Below are 20212 nucleotides of genomic sequence, written 5' to 3'. Positions count from 1 at the left end.
CAATGGTTAGCATTCTCAAGTTAAACACAGAATCTATGTGGTTTATCAATCTTTTGGTGGATTTTGTAATAATCTAGACAATTGGATAATCTGCTACATTATTGGGTTTTAAAATGGTTCAGTACTATTGAATGTTCAAGAAATACTTATGGCATAAGACAATATATTATTGAAGCTGAAACAATCATTGGACTCTGTTTTATTCATCTTCATCTGTTTTATTGAACTACCTGCAGGGAGCTTTATGGGCGTACGATCATGTCAAGGTCACAGGATTAAGTGAGCAGTGATGACAGTAAACAAGCCTTTTCTGTATATTTTAAAGGGTCTTACTGAGTTACTTAAAATGCCATAAACATAAATAGTCCCCTATCTCTACAACACAACCATGACAGATGACTTCAAAATATAGCACTCCTGAGCAATGGAGCTTTACAACGCAACCAACAGTCCATATTATTGACAACAGTTACCAATATACTGGGCAGCCCAAATACTGGGAGAAGCTTGCAATCTGTCACCTTCAGATATATTATATCTGTAACTGTACAAGAAACTGATCTACAATATACTTCAAAACTCTGTGTGAACAGAAATTACTGCCGAAAAAACCAGAGCGTACAGATTATGTAAAAACATAGTCATAAAGAAAAAGTAAATGCATAATGACAAATGTATCAAATCTGCACAAACTTTGTAAAATCAGATAATAAAACCAAGCTTACACAGTACTTTCAATATCAACTTGAATGATGCAATTAGTCTTTAGAATTATACTGTGCATTACCATGTCTATTTTATCAACAAGGAATACAGTATAATCAAGTACAGCAATCTCCTTCAAGTCATGTAACAACTGTGACTGACATCTTGGTTCTGAATCAAAGTAAATCTGTGTAAACTTATTTTTTCCACTGTTTTAAAAAGTTAAAATTAATCAATTAAAAACTCTCAAAAAAGAACCAAACCAACTAATCAACCAAAAAAATCCACCAAAAAACCCCAGTCAAAAGTGTTCAATTGAAAGAGAGACATACGCTAGGAATATTTTTCAGAAATCAGAAATGTGAGCTGTCTAAGGATGATCTTCACAGCTTAGTATCTCTAAATATACAGACAGGGCTAACAAAAAGCATACAGAAACACCAAAGCCAAGGAAACCTGCTAAATTATATTAAGGTAAGAGGGAAGGGACAAGACTCTGGTTCTGGTCTCTGCGTCCAAGTAACCATGCTCCTCCTGTACACCTGAAGAAAGGACTTCCTTCTTACATGGCACTTGGGAGCAGCAGTTCCATATGCACTTGCCTCTTGCTCCCCTGTAGAGTATGGCAAGATAGGGCTCCAAGTATTGGCTTAGGAAAACTCTAAAATATTTTGAATGAGGAAGGTATTGTACCAGAGAGAAGTAAAAATAGGGCAAAAAAAAACATCATGAGGGTTGATTTTTTTTCCCTACTGTGGAAATAAAGGAGAAAAATAAAACCAACAACAGAGCAGACAAGAGAAACTGATCAGTATATTACATATATTAGGAGATTACACATTATTTTGAGGAAAAAGGTACTATGAAGACAAGGGCTAGGTTTAAAACCACATATAATTAATCTAATATTAAGCAAAGAAAATGATCTAATAATGTACATGCAAATTCAACTGTAAATCTCTCAAAGACATGGAACAGGTTTCCTGAGGTGTTTGCAGAATTGCAATTTGTATCCCACAAAGAAAGGGAGATGCAAAGGACGTGATTGGGACGTACCACACTACACCTGCCTTGGTGCCTGGAGATGATTTAAACCTCAGTTGCTTTCCAAACTTTCTTCTCAATTTCTGAAGTTATTTGAAAATACTATCATTGGACATAAATACCTTTCAAATAAAAAAGTACAAGACATTAAGCTTTTGAGACAAATAGAATCAAAATTGTTCCACTGGGTTTTCATCTCTGGTTAAACCTTGCATTTCTAATGTCTACAAGAAGAAATGGTGGAGAAGTTTACCAAAGCACTACAAATTTTTCGCTTAGGAAAAGAAAAAAATCTACAGCTTGGCATTCATCTTCTCTGATATATTTGAAGCATCACATAGAAAAGAACACTGGATTGTAATGGTACCTAAAAAAGACTTAAAAATAGGGTCTTACCCATTTTATGTCAGCAAATAAAGAATATGTCAGAGAATTTTCATTTCTGAGAAAATACAGCCTTCTTAGAAGCATAAAATTTTCTTATTCAGAATCTTCAGATCTATGACTTTCGTTATTTTTTTATTCTCTGCTTTCTATTCTTGTATATGGGGAAGATGGAAAATCCACTGCTATATTGCCCATGTAATACCAGGTAGACATGTGAGGAAAAGTGAGCAAAGCACTATCTAGCAATGATAAATTCTTCCCTCATGGCATCTACTGAGTTTCTACTTTCTCACCTGGAGGCAGGAAAACAAGGAGAACAGGTGCTAGGAACATTGTCTAATATCAGCAACTGTTAGCCCAGACTGCTGAGAACCCCTACAGAGTTTGTTTCTGCTGCAGGAACTAGGAGGAAAACATGAAGGCAGAAGGTACTTTGAAGTCCTACCAAGACATGAGAAATTCAAAATCAAGACTGACTGAACGTGAGATTCCTCAGGAAATCCAGAGTTGAAAATTCAAGAAGTCTGAGTATTAGATGGATCCATCACATCTACTTGTCCTGTCTTGCTGTTTCTTAACTGTTCAGCTATAGTTGAAGGTTACAGGGCTGGATGGACCACAGGTCTGAACCTTTATGGCTGTTCTTGTGACTGGCTCCCCTGGAAGCTGAGTGGCCGCATGTGCATGCACATGCTAAATCCCTGGCCAGACTTAAGGAGGAGCACAAGTCACCCTCAGCCTGCTAATGGTGGCCTTCCTCCTGGCATATGTGCAGTCCTACAATAAATATATAAATGGCAAATTGGCTTTATGAAATTTGGATCTGTATTCCAATTCCTGTTCCAGTTGAAGAAAATATTGGCATCTAAAGATCTGTTTAACAAAGTCTTAAATAAAGAAAAAATTTACAAAGCCTTCCTTTTTTTTTTTTTAGGGGAACCCCAAATTTAGGTAGAAAAAAGCAGGAAAAAAAATCCTCTCAATACAGAAGTCATAAGGTGAAAGTGCACAAGACTTCCTTCTTTATAATGAAATTAAATGTACTGTACTTCCTAGAGAAAAACAAGTCACTCCGTAGAGTTGAACAAGTCTTTCTTGAGCACCATTTGTTTCTCAACATTTGAAAACACTACCTCTTTCCAAAAAAAATATTTTCTTATGAGGTTTCTTCCAGCTGTGGGAACAAATCCATAGAACAGTGCCACAGTTCAAAACAACTGAGCAACCTTGCACAAATACAGAACTGAATAAATCCCACGCACACAAGTTGTTCAGTTGCTTGTACAGCCCCTCTCCGGTAATAACACACTCCTTTCTTGGCAGGTATCTCTATACTGTAAGTATCACCCTACATCTATTATTAGAAAAGGATAAAGAATTCTTACATCCCCCTTTTTCCATCATGCTTGTCAAAATTCTCAGTTCCATTAGTAAGAGCTCCTTCAAAGGGACTCTGCCTTCCACCACAGTGGCAAGCAGTCAGGGAGGGAGTAAGAAAGAGGGTATGCAATGGGTGGAGAAGCCACACAGTTGAAAGCATAGTAAGAAAGGTAAAAAGTAGATTGAAATGTAGAGTACTACAACAGAGTGATCAGATGAACAAAATCATCTCACTCATGTTTAAATTCTGCAATAATTTAACAACTAGTACTGGAATGAAAATATGTGGCTGACACATTTGCTGATCTCAAGGTCTCTGAAATACTACAGTAAATTAATAACAACAGAAGATAGAAAAGCATTTTCTTAATGTTTTGTTGTGATGAAGTCATCTCAGAACTAAATATTTGTAACTTGTAACAGGATAGCTGAAGAACAAGCTAAAAAGTGTGCAGTTTAATCTGACCAATTTTGAAGAACATATTCTGCAAAAAAAAATTAAAATCCAACCAATTCAAGAAACAGAAAATTCATAGTTTTTACAGGGTATGTGGAAAAAATGCAAAACTTTAAGAGACCTTTTAAGAAAAGGCACGTCAAATATGCTTCTGGATCCAGTAGACAGGATCTGGTCCCACATCTTTTCCACTGCTAAAACCCCCTTTGTAATTTATGCCTAGCAGTTGAAATGAGCCAGAAATGGATGAATAGCTAAACCAAATTAATCTGATTTGCAGTAGGGGTTAGAATAGGTTCTATGCCTCTCTGAATTTCCTAAGACAGCGTAGTATAGTGACGGAGTCAGAGAATGCCAAGGCATGGCTGTAAGGGAAACAGCGTCCTGTGATCTGGTCTCCCTTGCTGTAAACTGGAAACATTTGCTTTAGAAACAGCGTTTTTCCAGAATCAACTTATTGAACTGCCAACCCCCACAGGCTTGGGAAAGGGAGTTCTCTTTCCGTTCTCATCCCTCTGGCCCCCAGCAGAACCCAATCTCTTCAGAAGCTCACACTACAGAGAGAGACAAAACTAGCTGACTGGCAAGAAACTTTTTATTTCCAGCCTGTCTTCCCAGACGAATTTGGTCTTCACCACAGAATGAGTTTGACAGCTCCGCCCTCCACCATGAATGATTAATTTGTTATGGGTGTCTAGTTTAACCAAAGACGGATTTGAACAGAAAAAGCCCATGTATACTTGCTATTTGGTACAGCTGCTTTAATATAGGTGGAACCTCCTTCATTAAATCACAGAAAGCAAGAGAACCAAGTCTCATTTTTAAATGTCATTTTTCTCATTATAGTAGTCCTCCTGTGAATACCAGAACTGATCATATGAAAATATCTATGACAAGTATTTCATATTTAGATTTTGAAGGCTAATTGGAATTCTGAACTCCTTTTACTGCTCTAAATTGCTTTAAATTTATACAAACCGTAAGGTAGAAATATTTATATTCAGCATTCTTGAATAAAAGTTTTTGAAAAGCTGAGGCATCTGATAAAACCAAGAAGCTGAAGAAAGACAGTAACAGCTTATGGGCCAAAACTTAGGCATTCATACGGTTGATGGGAAATTTGAACTGTGTGTACAGACAAATTTTAAAAAACTTTTTTTTTTTAAATATGTGTATGGGGAGAGACACAGATGGGGAGGGAGAGAAGCACCATATGAAGCTGACAGAGAAGGCAGAAGGAAGCATATGTTGTGACACAAAAACTATAACCCTGAAAAAAGCTGAGAGTAAGTGCTGGCTTAAAGAACCTTGGAATGCTAAGCTATGAAACACCCTGTCTGATTCTTCCTGATGTTGCAGATTCCCTCTGAACAAGTGACAATGCATCATAGAAGTAACTAGCTCATCAATTTCTCATTTGAATGGGAAAAACATGCAGAATTTTAATTTTGATAAAATGTTGAAAATAAAAAAAAGGGGAAAAAACCAAGTATGTCTAGGGTAAGCTATTACAAAGATACCTAAAAGTATCAAATTGCCCAAAGGAAATGGAATTAGTTTTGTTGAAGGGCACAAACAGAATTTATAACAAACTAATGGGATTTATTTTGAAATCTATTATGCTTTTTCTGAGATATGTAGATGAAAATGCGATGATTGAGTAAATTTTCATTTGTTATAAAGAATTTGATGCTTACACTTGGCAGAAACAGAGAAAAAGAACTTTGGGTTTCACTTTAGGATATAAAGGCAAAACATTTGTGAAGGAGGAAAGAGGCTAACACTGACAAGCAATAAAAATTTAAGTTTTTTCTCAAACTGTTATTTGCCACTTTTAGTCAGAAGAAGACGAAAGAGTAAAGAGATTCTCGGACCATTCAAACTACTGATTGATTAAGATACAGACAGGAATTTGTTATAAAAATTATTGTGTTTGTAGGCATTTATTCAAGTTGTGGAGTACTAGCCTATAATTAATTTTACCTTCATAAATTAATAGCTAATTAGGAAGCTAATTGAAATGCAAGTCACCTATTAATTTAGGATATTTTTAGTTATGCTATCTATATATAACTATAACTTAGAATTCAAAGTCTCATATGGTATTTTGTTGGCTCATACCATTCAACTTAATTCTTGTTTCTTCAGACATTTTGGGAAGGTTTTAAGATAATATATTTAAAATTCATAATTTACAAATACTATAGAATGTAGAATACCTCAAAGCATAAGACCTCTTGTTTTTCCTCTCACTACTAACCTTCTGTGGTTCTAAATTGCCTCTTTGTTTCTTAATGAACAAAGAGTAAGCTTTGTGGCACCTACAGATTAAATAGTAAATGCTGGTTGCTGCTTTCTGCAAAGACAATATACAAAGACACAAATACACAAAACCTGGGGAAGCTTACAAGTTCATTGTGTTGAACTGCAAACACAAGGAAAAATTTTCTCTACAGTTGGGTCATATTTGATGAAATGAAACCATAATATTTTGCAACGTGAGCATCTATGTTAAAGAATGTGAAAATTGTTTGTTTGTCTTGAGAAGAGATAAACAAAAACACACAGGCAAGATAGGACAAGAGGAAATGGCCTCAAGTTACGCCAGGAGAGGTTTAGATTGGATATTGGGAAAATTTAATCACCAAAAGAGTTGTGAAACATTGGAACAAATTGCCTGGGAGGTGGTTGATTCATCATCCCTGGGGTTGTTTAAAAGACACGTGGATATGGCATTTAGGGACATGATTTATTGGTGGATTTGGCAGTGTTAGGTTAATGGTTGGATCCAATGATCTTAGAGGTTCTTTTCAGTTGAAATGATCATATGATTCTATACATATTTGTACTTTTTGCTGCATCAGTAGCTGCCACTGTGCAGATAGAGAGCTGAAGCTTTGAACAATCACACTCATGGCTGCACAAATATTTTCCTATCTTATGCATTTTGGATGCCAAAAGGCATTCCTATTACCCAAGTATTAATTGTGCAGAAGTGCTGGCCTGTTTTTCACCCTTCTCCACCTGAGTCAGAGAAGGATCTCCCTAACTTCACCATTTCAATGAAGTGTCTCCAAGGCTCAAGTTGAACAGGAGACCAGCATTGTGTCTTCACAACTGAGAACACTTTTCCCAATGGAAATTTTAAAATCACAACAGGAGTGCAGAGATCTAGTGTGATAATTCCATAGGTTTGTCAGAGGTGTCAAGCTGCTTTATGGCCCATCAGAAACTATCATGGACTCAAGGGAAGAAAAAGCTACAGCAATGGACTTTGCCATTTAGAAAGCTATAAATAATCCAGGAGATAAAAGTTGTTTGGCCCTAAGAAGACAGAGTCTTCTAGAAAAGGTAGTCACCAGGAACTTATTTAAGTCAGCAAAGTGTCTGCAGCCATTCACAAAGTTGAGCAACAACATTATTGTTGTCAAAAATTGCTATTAATTATTCAAAGACCTTAAAAGGAGTGAAAATCACATTTATTTTCAGCATGTTCAAGTCTCCAGACACAAAGCTTTAAGCCTCAACAAGAGATAACATGAGCATCCCTTATGGACTAAGCCTTGTCTTGAATTAACCACATGACAATTTTCTACTTGTCATTTTTATAATTTCCCTCAGAACGTCTCTGGTGTTATACATCAGAGTTTCTGTAAGACTGAATTTCCACAATTTCTACCATCTTAAAAAAATAAATACATTTCTATCATCAGTCAGGAGAGAGTAATTTCTTTAGAAGAAACAGAGATAATGAACATGAAAAAATCCATTTTTTTTTTGAACATGGTATAAATGCAAGAACCAACTGGATAGAATTACAAAAAGATTGAACAGTATATGTGCTATTTATTAAACCTTATTGCTGACACATTGAATTTATTACTTGGAAATTTTTCTAATAGGCTTAAACTCTAACTACGTAGTCAACATAAATGCAAATATGTTTTGTCAAAGGACATTAATCTAGAGAATAGTTTTTGTGTTATCCATCTCAACTATGTTTTTCCTGAAAAGGTTTATCAGAGCTAAAATGGATCTTTCTGTTCTTCACTGCATGATTCAGAGCAGACCACCAAATTTTACAGCTTGATTTTCTATTAAATTCTATTTATCTGGGAGCAGGACTTCCTTGATTTCTATTGAATTGTTTCACTCTGAATAAATAATCAAGTATTTGTGGCTAGAGTGCACAAACAAGAGAGAGAATTGGCAGACTCAACTTTCACAGACAAGGCACTCACATGACAGACCCAGGTTCAAGACCTTGCTCTGAATGAAGGAAAGGAGCAATTTCAGCTCAAATCTTCCACATGTGGATCAGCACTTCAGCCACTGGCTATTTTTGTGATTCTGAGAAGCAAGGCTCTTCTCTTTGGCATGATGTAAGAAAACATTTAATTTCATTGCTATCTTGAATAGAATGAACTTTTAAAACAAGTACTCAACAGAGCTCTAAATAAAACCTCAAATACTGTATCAGTATATATATAAAAGAATATATATAGAAGAAATTATATATTTTAGATATTTTTAAATTAATTGTTTAACAGGAATACCTGCTTAATTGAGCTGCACTTTGTTCAGCTTTGCATATGTTACATTTAAGTACATTTAAACCCCTAATAAAGTCGTATTTCAGTTATACCATGCCTGCTTTTCTCAAACTTTGCAAGTCACATTTAAAGCCGCACACCTTCTACGTTTGCAGCTTACCTGTGAGAAACAGCTCCCCAGGCACCGTGTTTGTTGGTTAGTATGTTGAGTATCTTCTGTTTCAGCTGGTTGGCCGTGACATGGTCTCGATGCTTAGCAGCACTGATGAGGTGATCACACATCTTCTCCTCCTCTCTCCGGTCAGCGGCGTACTGAGCGCACTGCGACTGGCAATGAGAGAACATCCACTTCGTTAGGCAGGCTACTTATGATCACCCTAAAATTTCTATTTATTTAACTCCCTGATTATGGAAATAACTCATTAAAGTGTTTTTTAGAAGTATAGCACATGCCTTTTGTCCTAGTTTCATCCAGGACAGGGTTAATTTTTTTTACAGTAGAGGGGGAAGCAAGCATGCCCAAACCCTAGTGACATTTGCTACCACCTCATGTCACTTGCCAGGGGCAGGAGTAAGGGAGATTCTCTCTCTGGTCTGAGAGAAAGTGTGGCAGGCTAAAAGGTCCAGTATTGTTTAATTTACTGTGTAAACCATTTCTTTGTCTTATATCTTTTGTTACTAATATTGTTGCTGTTACTGTTCTCATTCTTATCTCATTGCTGTTTCCAGTAAATTGTTCTTATCTCAACTTGTGATTTTCACCTCCTGTGCCTCCACTTCTCAACACCACCATGGAAGGGGTGGGGAAGCGATCAAACAGTGGCTGGTTTAGGAGAGTCTAGCGACACTGAATTTTTCTGCAGTAATATTTCTTGATCATGACACCATTCAATAGAAATGTCCTGTCATACATTATCCATGAACAAGCACTCTGTTAGAACATGTAAAAACTGAAATACCAAGGGCAAAGACAACAGAATTCAAATTAAAAACATTAAGCAATACATGTGTGTGTGTGTATATATGTGGCCATGGAGATGCCTTAGAAGTTATCCTTTTGTAAATGTTTCATATGTTCTCAGGTATAAAATACACCTCTAACATACAGAGGATAATATAGAAGAAAAAATTATGTACTGGTTTTGCTTTTTATATTATATTAACACCTAAAATTTTTTATGTATTGATATTTTATTGCTACAAATGCTAAACCAAAAAAAAAGTGTATTTTCTATCTCATATCACAACATGCAAAATTTTGATAACATACTACCAATTCTAAAAACCATAATGCATAAAAATATCACTAATCTTTTAAACTGAAAAAATCTAATAGTTCCATCATGTGTCCTTTGAGAGAAAACTACCTTTAAAATAAATGCTGTGGTTCTTGACCTCCACATGAATTTATTTCTAAATTGCTAGAATTCTAGAGTGTATTTTTGGTTTGATAAATTGTTTATTTAAGTATAAGGATAATCTTTTTCCATTTCTTTACTCAAAATGCTAAGTTCAAACTCAATTTCTTCTCCTCATAAAAATTCTTTCAAAATGTCTAAAGAAGGGGAACGCAGCCAGAGTAATTAAAATAAATCCACTAAAAGTATAGTTTTCTTAGTATAAATTACGAAGGCTAGAATACTCTCAGAATAGCTAATTTAAAAAATACCCTTTATGGCACATTTTTTGCGCTTACAGTTTTTGTGCATGATTTCAGAACATTTAGCCAACACTCGATGCTGTAATTGTGCTCAATAGAAACCAATTTTCTAGCATTCAAAAGAGTAATTAAAATTAAGTTAACCTTATACTTTATATTTTATTCTTAATATTTCTGCACACTACCTTTTTAGTACAGATCACATTAGCATTCAGTATGATTATAACAGTGGTCTTTCTATTGTGTTTACAGACATCATTTCAAGTAATCTATCTGGGAAAGAACAATGGTTACACTAATTCATAAAGGGTTAATTCATTTTCCAATTTATCTTCTTGTACAGGGAGGCACCAATTAGTACAATGATCTGCCTTAGTAATGAGGTTAATATTTCACCAGCTCATTGGACAGTAAAATTAAATTTTCATTTTTCTTCCTGAACAATTACAAAGGTTAACAAAATGAAAGTTAACTGTGAAATACCCATTCTGGGAGGAATTTCCCTGGCTGTGACTACAACTGGAGCCACAGTATAAAATTTAGACGCTGGTCTGTGGTCTGTGCAGGAGACAGTAACTTGGTGCAGCTTGGAACAAATAATTTCACCCATAATGATTCAATTAAAGTTTAAAGGACAGAAATAAAATAAAATAGTCATGCACTTCTCTAGATGAGAGCACTGATTAACATGTACTAAACCCCAGAAGGTATACCTATATGGTTTATTAAAACAAAATGACAGATATACAATCATGTAGCAGAAAACTACCAGAAATCTCTTTGTCCCTACTTCTTTCAAGTAGGATGAATAATAAAATATTCAGTTGTATTCCCGCCATTATTAAAGACAGTATATAAAGCATTCTTTCTGACTTTAACCATCACCTTATTAAAGTACTTGTGAATTTCACATTAAAACATTCTACATTCTACAATTTTCTTTTATGATTTTCAGATTTAAACTTACTTGCCTAAAATGTGTACCTCAATCTTTTCCTACAACAAATGTAATGAGAATTTTCATGTATGAGAAATGTGTTGGTTTCTTTACCAGACAATAAAACAGACTTGAGGCTACTCCTTTAGGGAATTTAGTTAATATTCTAAATCCTATTTGCTAACAGAAGCTGGAAGTTAATTGAATATTCTCATTCTGTCTGGAGTTCTGACAGATCTTATGCCTCAATGTATTCTTCAAAGAGCAGATAACTCAATCTTCCATTGTCATCTTAGGTTACTGCATGATGCTCTGATAGATATCAAATGTTATTTATTGTTGAGGCAATATGAAACTTCACTCTGACATACACTTAATTGTAAATGAAATTTTATCTATGTTCAAAATATCCAGTATAAGCTTGGTAATAAAGTTGTTGCAATCCCATATGACAAGGGTCTGCTGTCTGCTCTGACAAAATGAAGTAAAGGTTATGTGTATTCAAAATGACAACAGATATCTCTGTGTCTCACAGATCTCAGCTAGGTCAAGGAGCACAAAAACTAGTACATCAAAGTGCACATTCAAGAGAGCTGTTTCAAGGAGATAAAAACCTCATCAAAACTAATATTCCTGCATCCTATTTCTAGCCACCAGGTGCTTCTTGACATTTTCTGACTGATTAATAAATTGATACAGCTATTTATTATCATCAATACTAAGTTTGTCAATCTCAATCCTAAAGCTAGGTCATCTGAGCAGTAAAAGATGTGAAAATATAGGACTGCACATATACATCTACACAAATGTATGCAAACACAAGGCAGGTTCAGAAAAGAAAAAAAATCAGTGATGAAATGCATGAAACATCATAAAAACCTAAACCATATTTGAAAAAATCATGAAAAAAATGAAGTATTAAATTTACTGCATTACTTTTGCATGACTTTTTTTTTCAATAGGAACAAAATTAATCCTGTATAAACAATTGGAAACATATTAAACTGAAGACATTTTAAAAACAGGGGATTTAACATTTGGATCACCTTCAAGCAACATAATTTAAATTTTATACTGCACCACTCATTGATGGAAAAGCAACCAAGTGTTGATTCCTTTTCAGAACAAGAATTATAGACATTTAAGAGTTATGGGAGTCAGCTTTTCTGTTACATCTTCCAATACTCAGTCTTACTGTTGATGATTCCTTACTGCCAAAAAAGATATGCAGTATCATATTTCAGTATATAAAAAGCAAGCTTTCTAAAGTGCTCCAAAATTCAAAATGTTTGAAGAAAATGACCTTAAAATATTAAATCTGTTCAACAAAACATTTCTATTCCTTATTTTTTATGACTTACATTAAGTCTATAATTGCTTTGCTTTTTTACTAAACTCATACATGCTGTTGTAAATAATCAACAAAAATAATTAATGAGGTGATTTGCATTACTATTTTCAATAAATCAGAAAAGTTCTTTGTGAACAAAAAGGTCCACCATATCAGATTAGACATTCTGATTAAGGCATTTCTTCAAGCTGTAAATGCTTTTATGAATTTCAGTGACAAGATGAGAAATTAAACTCATTCCTTGTGCTTGACATTTACCAAAGCTTTTAAAAACCAGTTTAGAAATGCTTTCAATGTAAATTTCTTCCTTAGAAGAAAAAAATAAAATCTTTATTGCAGGGAGTTACAGTCAAGGTGTCAACTGAGTGAAAACAGAGAATCAGCACTGCACCAGCTGTCAGGCTTACCTCAAACTCAGCATGCTTGTGGACATCTTCAGCTCTTTGTCGGTTTAAAATAAATTCTGCTTCATTTGCGACACGCACTATATGGTCTTTCATTGCATGGCACAATAATCTGAAATAGGAAAAATCAGAATCAGTCTTTTATTTGATGTACTTCAAATAAACTATTTCAGCAGATTAACTTACAATGGAAAAAAATCAATGAAACTTCTGTAATAAAATTTTCCAATTAGTTGAAATAAAAAAATAAATTTATCTAAATTTTCTGCATTGTGAAAGCACAAAGAAATCACATTAAATGGAAAAAAAGTTTTCTATTTATTGTTGAAAGCAAAAGTTCTTTATGGAAGAATATATTTTGAGTTTATTTTTAACAGCAGTCTCAATATGAATACTGCACTGTCATTTAAAAAAATTCAGAAAATTGCTTAAACTCTTATTTGTATCATTAAAAACATTAAATAGAGATATTTCAATTTCATTCTTAAAAAGTCATTATTGAAGATTTAAAATTCTATTAAAATTGAAAAGTAATATCAATATCTCTCACATATTTCTTCAAATACTACTGTGAAAAGTACCTCACTTTTCCATGTTTTCAAAATATCAGAAAGAGAAGAAAAAAACATTAAGAGTGGATTGAGATTGAGGATTCCAGGCAGCCACATTAATTTAGACTTTCCTAAAGACCACAAAATACCACAAGGTGCATCACAAAATTGCATAAACAACAGTGGGTTGAAAATGCCCTTGTGATTTTGGGCAGCAATAATGGTACCAACTGCTTTCTTGTCCCTTTAGCCTATATCTAGGGTTGGCTATTATATTAAAAATTACTCTGCTCTTCTTATCGGCAGAGAATAAATGTCTTTCAAGATGCAATGATCTGACAGGTCTGTTTAGGATCAGGAAATCCATTTCTTTTTCTGTGGAAGTGGAACATGGTCTGGGATTTTCCATCTTGTAGCATCAGGGAAAGAATATCAAAGTTTCTTATATTAAGGCTGTGAAATATCTAGTAAATTCAACCCTAATTTGGTGTTTCATGTTAGAAGTAGAATTTGTTATTATTAGAAATCGAAGTCATGATTACTAGACCTTAGAACTGTAAGCTGGAAAGATCTGAACACTTTTCTTGCCTCCATTGTTCTACTGTCTGTGAAAAAAGGAAATCACTAACCCCTGAGCTACTATTCAATATGTGTACATGGCAAGGGAAGCCATAAATATTTGGGCCTCTGTTTTAGAGACAAAGATAAAAAAACTTGGATCAAGGTTTCACAGTGGATACTCATGTCTTTAATAACCCTTTTTATTATATCTAACCCTTTGCTATTTTTAAAGCAAAAAAAGTTTTTAAAAAAAGTTTTTGCCAATTATAAGCTGAAAGATCAAAGTTGCCTACCCTGCAGTTTTCAAAATTTAGTCTTTTTTTTTAATCTACCCTGCTGGAAGATATATTTCAGTATTTTATTACTGCTAAGTGTACATATTTAAGTGTAGGACTGTCTTCAGATGTGGATTAGGAACAAACATTAGTGGATGTCAGGAAGATGGGGACAGATCCTTCCTTGTGCCCAGCCACAAGACAAGGGGCAGTGGGCACAAAGTGGATCACAGGAAGCTTGAGCTGAATATGAGGAAAAATGTCTTTACTTTGTGGGTGACATAGCACTGCAACTGGCTGCCCAAAAAGTTTGTGGAGTCTCCTATCTTGGAGAAATTCAAAAGTTGTCTGGACACAATCCTCTGCAATCTGGGATATCTCATTATTACTTCAACTGTGTCTTGCCAGTTACTTCATGCACTCTTACGTATCTCTCACTGATTGTGACTTTTTCAAGAAAAAGATGAAAAACTATTTGCATGATCATTACCAAATAAGGATTATCACAAAAGCGAGGCCATAGGCTCTTAGAAGTGTATCATCAATTACATAATATGGTATCAAGGTGTGGTAATAAGGGACGTACTGTGGTTCGCAGCAGAACTGTGGTAGAACTTCAGAGACTAAGTAAACAATGTTTTTACATCTAGAAGACCATTAATAATCATGCTAGTCCTAAATCACTTGACAGAAAGACTTTTAAAAAGGAAGGGTGAAAATCCAAGCAGTCATTTAGAAATCTTGTGTGGCTACAAAATAAGCCTTGACCTGGATGTTTTGATTTGCAAGTGCAAGAATGCAGGGCTGAACACAGAAGCATAATAAATTAAAGCAGTTAAATATGTCATCACTGAGAGGCAGCAACTACAAGGTTGCAGAAGCAACGTCTTACAAATGTTTTTGCAAAGGTACATGTTTCTGTGCTTGCTCTACTTGTTAAAGAAAACTTACTTTTTGAACTTTAAAACACTCCATTAAAAAATAATTCCTGGTATTGATTTTTAGTTTTAACTGAAAGCTACTATGTATTCTCAACATTCCTACTAAGTAAAAATGGCAAAACTCTTCACTGGATTATAGCAGAGCCAGCTAACCCTGAATCTCAGATCCATGTAGACACAGCACTCAGTGCACTGTCTTAACTGCTTTATACATGATGAACAAGCATGATAATGTTGTCATCCTTTGAATACTAACCAAGTTATCTAGATTCTGAATAATTCAATCACATTCATGGCATAAGATTGCTAAAAGAAGAAGAAACCTCCAACTTTTTGGCTTGAGAAAAACTGCCTAGAAGTTATTTTTGTTTCTCAAAGGAAATAAAAGCAAAATTACTCAGAAAGAACCCCAAATTTGGAGAAATCTTACCCTCAGTAGTAACAAAGAATTCCAGTACGTTAAAAAAAATTTAAAATCTCCCTTTCCACACTAAGAGTAAGAGAAAAGAACACGGATCTCCAGGTCAGCAAATTCACTCCTTCATAGCAACAGGCAACCACATCATTTAAAATCTTTCACAAACCGCCTTTAGCTTATGAAAGGCATTTTCATTAAATCTAGTTCTTGAAATGTGTTTTCATTATATGAAAATGTGATTGAGTTACTTGCCTCCCACACAGCTTTGGAAATTTCTCTAAAGCTTAAAACCCTTTTCCTCTCCAATCCAAATGTATCCTTCAGCAGTCTTAACTGTCTCATTTTACACAAACCTTGCCCTTAGTTTTACACAATCCTTCCTTCTGATGATCTTCTGGTAGTCTATGTATTACAATTCTGAAGTAAACCAGATCTCTGATTTTTCTTGGATGGCAAAACAGTAGATAAGTTTTACTAATATCATAATTTGATTTTGCCTTTTCTGCAAATGCATATCCAAAACTGCCAGCAGCATTCTAGACAAATTCTAGTCACTATTTACATAGTAACATGAATGCTGCATTATTTCAATGGAAATACCCTTTCTGATGCAATTCTGTAATTTTTTTTTCCTTATTCTGTGATTTTGCACAAGAAAATTTCAGTGACAGATTGGTCTTTGACCTCCTCAGATATTTCCAAAAGATGCATATATTTTCTAGCATATATTTTCAAGAATATGAACACCAGGTACTGTTACATTATAAAATATTTATATAGTACATTATACTGTATAACATTTATATTAATACAGATTGAAACCTACCCATTATAACCTGATTGATATTTCTGTCATCTGCCCAGCCAAGTTTTCCATCCACAGTTTTTTACAAAGCATTCTCTTTCTGGGGAAAAGTCTATTATCTGTATCTTCCCCTGACCATCATCCTGTACTTGAGTGACCATCCCACTGAGAAGCACCTTGAGGAACAAGAATGGATGTAAAATTGCTATACAAAGGGGTGATCTAAAATTTGAGAGCTTTCCAATTTTGACTCTCCTTTAGAAAAAACCCTGTGTTCTTTAGTGAGATCTCCTTATCATGGTGATTGAGTTATACCCACAGTTCTCATTAATGCTTGTAAATCCTCCCATCCATCACCCTCAACAGACCTAGAAGCTACATTAATGTTGAGACAGTGAGGAATCAGGCTTTCTGGTCAAACTTATACATTTCCACATAAGTAGCACTTCCAAAGGGCTAAGGATTCACCATAGGCTGGCTGTAATTTTTATTCTCACTTCCAGCAATTCATGATTTACCCAAAAAAAAAAAAAAAAAAAAAAAAAAAAAGCCTTGGGTAAAAAAACCAAAAAATTTGACCTTGAAAAAGATTTGGCTTTGTCCTGTGTGTGGCCATTTCTTCAGTTGCACCATTGGAACTCCTACCAGTATTGAAGACAACTGTGCTTGCTGGATGCGCTGATCTGAATCAAGATTGATGACAAGCAATAAATTTTATCTCCTCTCTGTGTGGCAATCCTTACTGCATAAGGTAGGGACTAAACACAACCTAACTTAAGGTTTCTCTTCACCCAGACAAGCTTGGTTTATACTAATGCCTACAAATTTACAAACCACAGTTAAAGTTCCTTTACTAGGAAACAGGTTTGCCTTGATTTCCTTTACTAGGAAACAGGTTTGCCTTGGTTTTAGATTGAATCAAAAGAATTTCAGTAGGAAATCCACCAACAAAGCAGTCCAAAACCACTTGTGCCTCAAATACTTCTACAGAGAAATGATCTTTCTGTTCAGACAACTGTGGAGTTTTCAGCCGAAGATATGGGAGAAAAACTCTAATAAAATAGGCTGGTACTTCATAATAAGCATGACAAAGCTCAAGTATCTGCAGGAATAAATGGTGGGGTTTCCTTAACCTAAAAATTGAAAAATTTCAGATTTGCGGGCAAGACCAGACTGAGAGCAAGTTTCAGGACATGACCATTCATAAATGTGAATTATTTTTAAATACTGTTTGGGAGTAAGTAAGAAGTTATTTTAAATCCATCTATGTAGCTTTCTAGAATTCTGTCCTCAGCAAAGTTACTTTAGAATTCCAGAGTGCTTACAGGTTCAAGGAAGTTATGAAAAATATGTTCAACCAATCAGAAGCCCCTCTTTTACAGATAATAGAATTTAAAAAGGTTGGATTGTGAAATACCACATTCTATGAAGTCATTCACATAAATAGACAGTGCCTGGGAGAACTTTCTTAGAATTTTGAAAATAGGCATAGTGATAAGACTATACCCAAACTGTATTAGAAACCTGTAAAAAATATAAAATGCTTTCAACACATTTAACTGTGGATTGAGGGGTTATTTGTACACCTATTAGAACTGAAGGATAAAAATTCTTGTCTCACTATCCTAACCTGGCTCTGTTATCCTGCAGTCATTTGCTCCTAATAATAATCTCACAGAGAGAGAGAGTACTCATAGCTTTTATGCTGCTAGACAAAAGAATTGAGCCTATGTTATCCAGCCTTCCCTTTACTTGAAACAAACTAAAAAACCCAGATCATTCCCAAACAGCAATTTTCAAAAAAGATTACCAAATGAACATTTGTTATAATTTAGTTAAGGTCTTGCTTCCTCTATTCATTCCTGAAGTTCTGCCAACTCACATGTCCAGGGAAACAGATGTTTCTCTGACTTACTTTCATCATATGCCCATAGCTTTATTTAAAACAAAAAAACAAAACCAAAAAACACAGCCTGGAAATGTGCCATGTTTTTATCAAACAGTTGTTTTGACAATTATTACTCTTAATGGCATTCATAAGAAATGAAACCTATCATTGCACTGGGTATCTGCAATAGGATAGTTCATAAACTAGTCTAACTTGAAGAGTTTGAAGTTCCACAAGATGCAGTACTGCTATGAATCTTTGAAAGCAAATTCCTATAAACTTTGCAAAGTAATGTCTAACACAGAGGTCTCATTTCTTGCAAAACAGAAATGATGAAGAATATCCTAGGGAAAAGTTTGAAATTATAGCATGCAAACACTGGCTATTCAACTACAACATAAGCACGCTGACAAGAAAAATTTCATGGAGAGTAACTATAATTGTTTCAGAAATGTCTCAGAAGCTGTAACAGATTCAATAAAACTCAGAGATGACTACAAAGAATCTGTTCCACTCCCATAAAGACTTGCTATTTTGCAGAAGAATTTTCTAAATCAAGAGGAATCTGTCTCTTTGTAATAGTGACTACCCAGTAAACATGCACGACCAGCAGTCGCAGCTGAGATGGCCTTTATGTCAGGATCAGCCTCCACTTTCAGATGTGACCTGATCAGGCAATGCTAGAAAGGGAAAGGATACCTCAAAACCTCTAATAGATCTAAGAACTGTAGGTGTACTGACCCCACAAGCACACAGATGGTTACCATAACAATGTACACTTTGTCTAACACAAACTACTTGTCTGGAGCCAGGACAAGGACAGCTGTAGTAAGGAAAACAAGATTATGAACAAGCACTCTAAACACAAGCTCACACTTTAGCTGGAGCAGAAATACAGACATTCAGTGCCCACTTTTACAGAAGTATCCATGACAGGGATCCTCTACTAAAGGAAGATGATATCTAGGATAAATTTCCATAAAACAGCCAGCTAATAAAGGATTCCTCTAATCAAAAGTTACACTTGGTGAAGATGACAATAAAGCAGTAGAATTTGGTTATTTCTGTCAAAGACAGAATAATCAAACACCTTTGCACTTATTTATGGTTTCTAACCTACTGCTTCCCCAGTGTTAATTTCTGACTGTGTTTGCATATAATGGATTTTGCACATCAGACCAGAATTCTTTGAATGTGGTAGCCCTGAACTTCATATGGTCAGATGACCCAATATCTTGCCTTCTTGGATGATTCAGGTCAGGTCCCCATTCTGTCCTGTAATCAAGATCATAATCAAAGCAGAAACAAGGAACAGCATCCATTTTGGACCCTACTACTAAATCAGTTCTTTGAGAGCTATTAAGAGACCCAAAATGCAGATGCACATCAGAAATCAAATATGGCAAGTGGCACTATAGATATATCTTTTAACATATGCCTGAACATTTAGGTATTGCAGAGAGCGAATAATGGCTGTGAACTAATTTACCACAAATGAAACATATCAGAATTGCCAAATGGCAACAGAGGATGTCCAAAAGAAAATTTGATGTAGATACCCCATAATTCCAGTTGAGGTAACAAGGAAAGAATATAAGTCTTTATGAGCCTCCTTCCAGGACTGAATCAGCAATTCATCAAAATGTAAAGAAACACTGATTTCCAGACTGTATAAACACCTTGTTATTTTTTTTCAAAATATTTCAACAAAACAAGGTTTAAAAGAAAATGGCTTCTTGTGAATTTTAAGTATGCTCAGAGGTCCATGTAGGTGGATATGCTAAAATATATATTTTCGTGGCTAAAGGTAGAAAGCACACTTAGGTACAGAGATGGAATTACAGGAACAAAGTTTACAATTTTAAATCTGAGATTAAATATAGGCTCATGTTGCC

General features: G+C 34.9%; 1 protein-coding gene across 4 annotated transcripts in view; it reads right to left on the bottom strand.

Annotated features, from left to right (window-relative positions):
* The window catches only part of NBEA (neurobeachin), a 452437-nt gene that overhangs the window by 208148 nt on the left and 224077 nt on the right, over positions 1-20212 (bottom strand). For all 4 annotated transcript variants that reach the window (XM_054272359.1, XM_054272360.1, XM_054272362.1 and 1 more), the window contains 2 exons: positions 12882-12990; positions 8687-8853 (listed from right to left, as the gene is read on the bottom strand). In XM_054272359.1, the coding sequence (XP_054128334.1) occupies positions 8687-8853; positions 12882-12990 (276 nt within the window). The remainder of the gene's footprint in view (positions 1-8686; positions 8854-12881; positions 12991-20212) is intronic.

Source organism: Melozone crissalis, unplaced genomic scaffold (assembly GCF_028551555.1).
Source record: "Melozone crissalis strain CALT ecotype California unplaced genomic scaffold, PUWL_Pcris_2 ptg000013l_1, whole genome shotgun sequence".
In the NCBI taxonomy this organism is placed as follows: Eukaryota; Metazoa; Chordata; class Aves; order Passeriformes; family Passerellidae; genus Melozone; species Melozone crissalis.
The sequence above is the reverse complement of the archived record's forward strand: the minus strand, read 5'-3'. Positions and strand labels throughout refer to the sequence as shown.